Genomic DNA, 694 nt, shown 5'->3' with positions numbered 1-694 from the left:
AGAAAAAGGCTTCACAGCAAACCTTCCAGTTTCTAACAAAATTAGTAGATTAATTAAAACATTTCTGTTTGATGCATGAATTTGTACTACTAACATAAGACCCCTTCTCCATTTTAAGCATCAACTGGATTTCCTAAGAACTAAAGTCATGAAGATGTGCTCCAGACAACTGGAAGGCTGATTTAATTTCCAGTTCTGGTACGGGCAGCTTAAAGCCTGATGTTCTGGGATACACTAAATTAACAGTTCAGGGACCATTATCTGCACTCCAGCCATCAAATCAATATCCTTGGGATGAAGCAGGATAAATCCATACCTGATTGTGGATAAGAGGGCCTGGTGCTGGCTCAGTACATGAGCTAGGAAAGCACTCTCAAATTTAGTAATTTTGCTGGGCTCCAGCTTGTCCAAGTGACCTCTTACACCAGCATAGATGACTGCAACCTGTTCCTCGATAGCCATGGGAACTGCAGAAAAGAGAGCACTCATGCCACCAGTAACTCTCACATCAGGACACACCAGTACTATGCAGTCCTTCCTTTGAAGATCAACTGCATATATACAACATGGTTCAAGCAAGTCTGCATTGACCACGTGCACAGAACGGACATGGTAAATGCTGCCACAAAGACCAATCTTGTTAGCACAAGAGACTAATGTGAAATGCAGACTTTTTAAGTTCAAGACACTCACC

The 694-nt window shown here is 42.1% G+C and overlaps 1 protein-coding gene across 1 annotated transcript in view; it reads right to left on the bottom strand.

The window, feature by feature from the left end:
- Window positions 1–316: 316 nt before the first annotated feature.
- Window positions 317–694, bottom strand: part of LOC102040475 (ATP synthase subunit alpha, mitochondrial-like) — a gene marked incomplete at both ends in the record, with an annotated part of 1,270 nt that continues 892 nt past the window's right edge. Inside the window, one exon of the mRNA XM_031065663.1 lies at window positions 317–670. Within this exon, the coding sequence (XP_030921523.1) occupies window positions 317–670 (354 nt within the window). The remainder of the gene's footprint in view (window positions 671–694) is intronic.

The sequence above is a fragment of the Geospiza fortis genome, unplaced genomic scaffold (genome assembly GCF_000277835.1).
Source record: "Geospiza fortis unplaced genomic scaffold, GeoFor_1.0 scaffold2315, whole genome shotgun sequence".
Taxonomy (NCBI): Eukaryota; Metazoa; Chordata; class Aves; order Passeriformes; family Thraupidae; genus Geospiza; species Geospiza fortis.
This window is presented reverse-complemented; position numbering and strand designations above follow the sequence as displayed.